This window comes from Lactuca sativa, chromosome 4 (assembly GCF_002870075.4).
Source record: "Lactuca sativa cultivar Salinas chromosome 4, Lsat_Salinas_v11, whole genome shotgun sequence".
NCBI lineage: Eukaryota > Viridiplantae > Streptophyta > Magnoliopsida > Asterales > Asteraceae > Lactuca > Lactuca sativa.
The window spans coordinates 18752347-18753943 of NC_056626.2; the positions used below are offsets into that span (position 1 = coordinate 18752347).

The following is a 1597-nucleotide window of genomic DNA, read 5'->3' on the forward strand; positions in this document are numbered from 1 at the left end:
ACTAAAATACATTAAGGAAAGGAAAATAGTCTAACAGTAAAATAATGTGAAAGTGAAACACATACATATGAGGATTTGAATCGAGAATCAAGATAGAAGTCAAAAGAATAGAAAACGAATGCGTATTTCTTCGGACTCGTTCACTTATAAATCGGAAACGGATGAGATAATGTGTCGTAGGTATCAAAATCGGTAGAAGAATGCAACGTCGTTTTAGTTTCATGAGTCTAGCGATCGTTGATTTATTTTGTAGTTACCGGATTGTGTGTTTTAATGGACTAAACATTTATACTTTGAAGAATATGAGACCCCTTAGAATTGAAGCCCTAAGCCCTAGCTTAAAAAACTTATTCATAGAGCCTATCTTGGTTAGAGGTGTGTGTAATATAAATTTTGTGATTTTTATGATATTTAACGTATTAACTTTTATAAGTTAGATGATGATTGAAAAATTGCAACGGAGGGTTTAACTTTCAGAGCACCTTCTTCTTTATTCCCCGTCAAATTCAAGTTTCAACCCAATCAAAACCCTAAAACCACGCCACAACAAACATCATCACCATGTCTTCATCTCCATCCGAGAAATCCCAAAACCCACAATCAGATCACACCGCCGACCACCCTAAAACCCTACACCCTCAAAACCCAGATCAAGAATCTACAGAGCCGTCTCCAAGACTCGAAGAAACTGAAAATCAAGAAGCCGAAGAGGAAGGAGAATGCGGATTTTGCTTATTCATGAAGGGAGGCGCCTGCAAAGAAGTTTTTATCAACTGGGAAAAATGTATTGAAGAAGGCGAGAAAAACAATGAAGATATAGTCGATAAATGTTTCGAAGCTACCTCAGCGTTAAAGAAATGTATGGAAGCGAATCCAGATTACTACGGCCCAATTTTGCAGGCGGAGAAGGCGGCGGAGCAGGAAGCAATCAAGCAGTTGGACAAGGAGAAAGAGGCCGCCGCCGCAGCCACATCAGATTCAGGGGAGGAGCAACAAAAACCGGCGAGTTCTTAATTTTTGGGGAAAATCGATAGCATAAGGAATTTTTTTGAGGTAATTACGACGAAAAACCGGGAATCAATGAAATTTTTTGTTGAATTTTATAATTAAGATACATGAATTTAGCGTAGCCACATGACTGGTTGCTTAATTTTCTAGTTTTAGGTTTTGATTTTCGGTTTACATTGAAGATTGATTGCACAAAATGAATACGCCCGCATTCTTGATTTGCTTCTTTTATCAACTATTGTCTATCAAACAGAATATGCCCAAAAGAATCTAACAAGAAACAATCAACAACATATAAACAAATCGAATTTACATTTCCATTCATCTTGATCAAATTAACTATCACTAAATAATCTTGAGGGTTTGCATAAAAATAATCTTCTTCCTTGGGTTTGTTAGCAATAATCCAACGATCATCTGGTTGGCCTATTCTTTTCCTGTGTGCCATTTTTACAGCACCCGAGAACTAGACCCATGAGATCGTCCCATTTTGGTGCAAATCTATTAAATTTATAAGCTTTTTTCTATCTAATCTTATAGTTTTCTTGAATCCAAGTTATCTGCATATAAAATTTTAATGACACGTTTA

The 1597-nt window shown here is 36.4% G+C and overlaps 1 protein-coding gene across 1 annotated transcript; it reads left to right on the forward strand.

Moving 5' to 3' along the window:
• The first annotated feature begins 435 nt into the window (after positions 1 to 435).
• LOC111880144 (uncharacterized) lies at positions 436 to 1226 on the forward strand. Its single transcript, XM_023876547.3, has one exon. The coding sequence runs from the start codon at positions 562 to 564 to the stop codon at positions 1012 to 1014; it is 453 nt and encodes a 150-aa protein (XP_023732315.1). The 5' UTR covers positions 436 to 561; the 3' UTR covers positions 1015 to 1226.
• Positions 1227 to 1597: the final 371 nt, after the last annotated feature.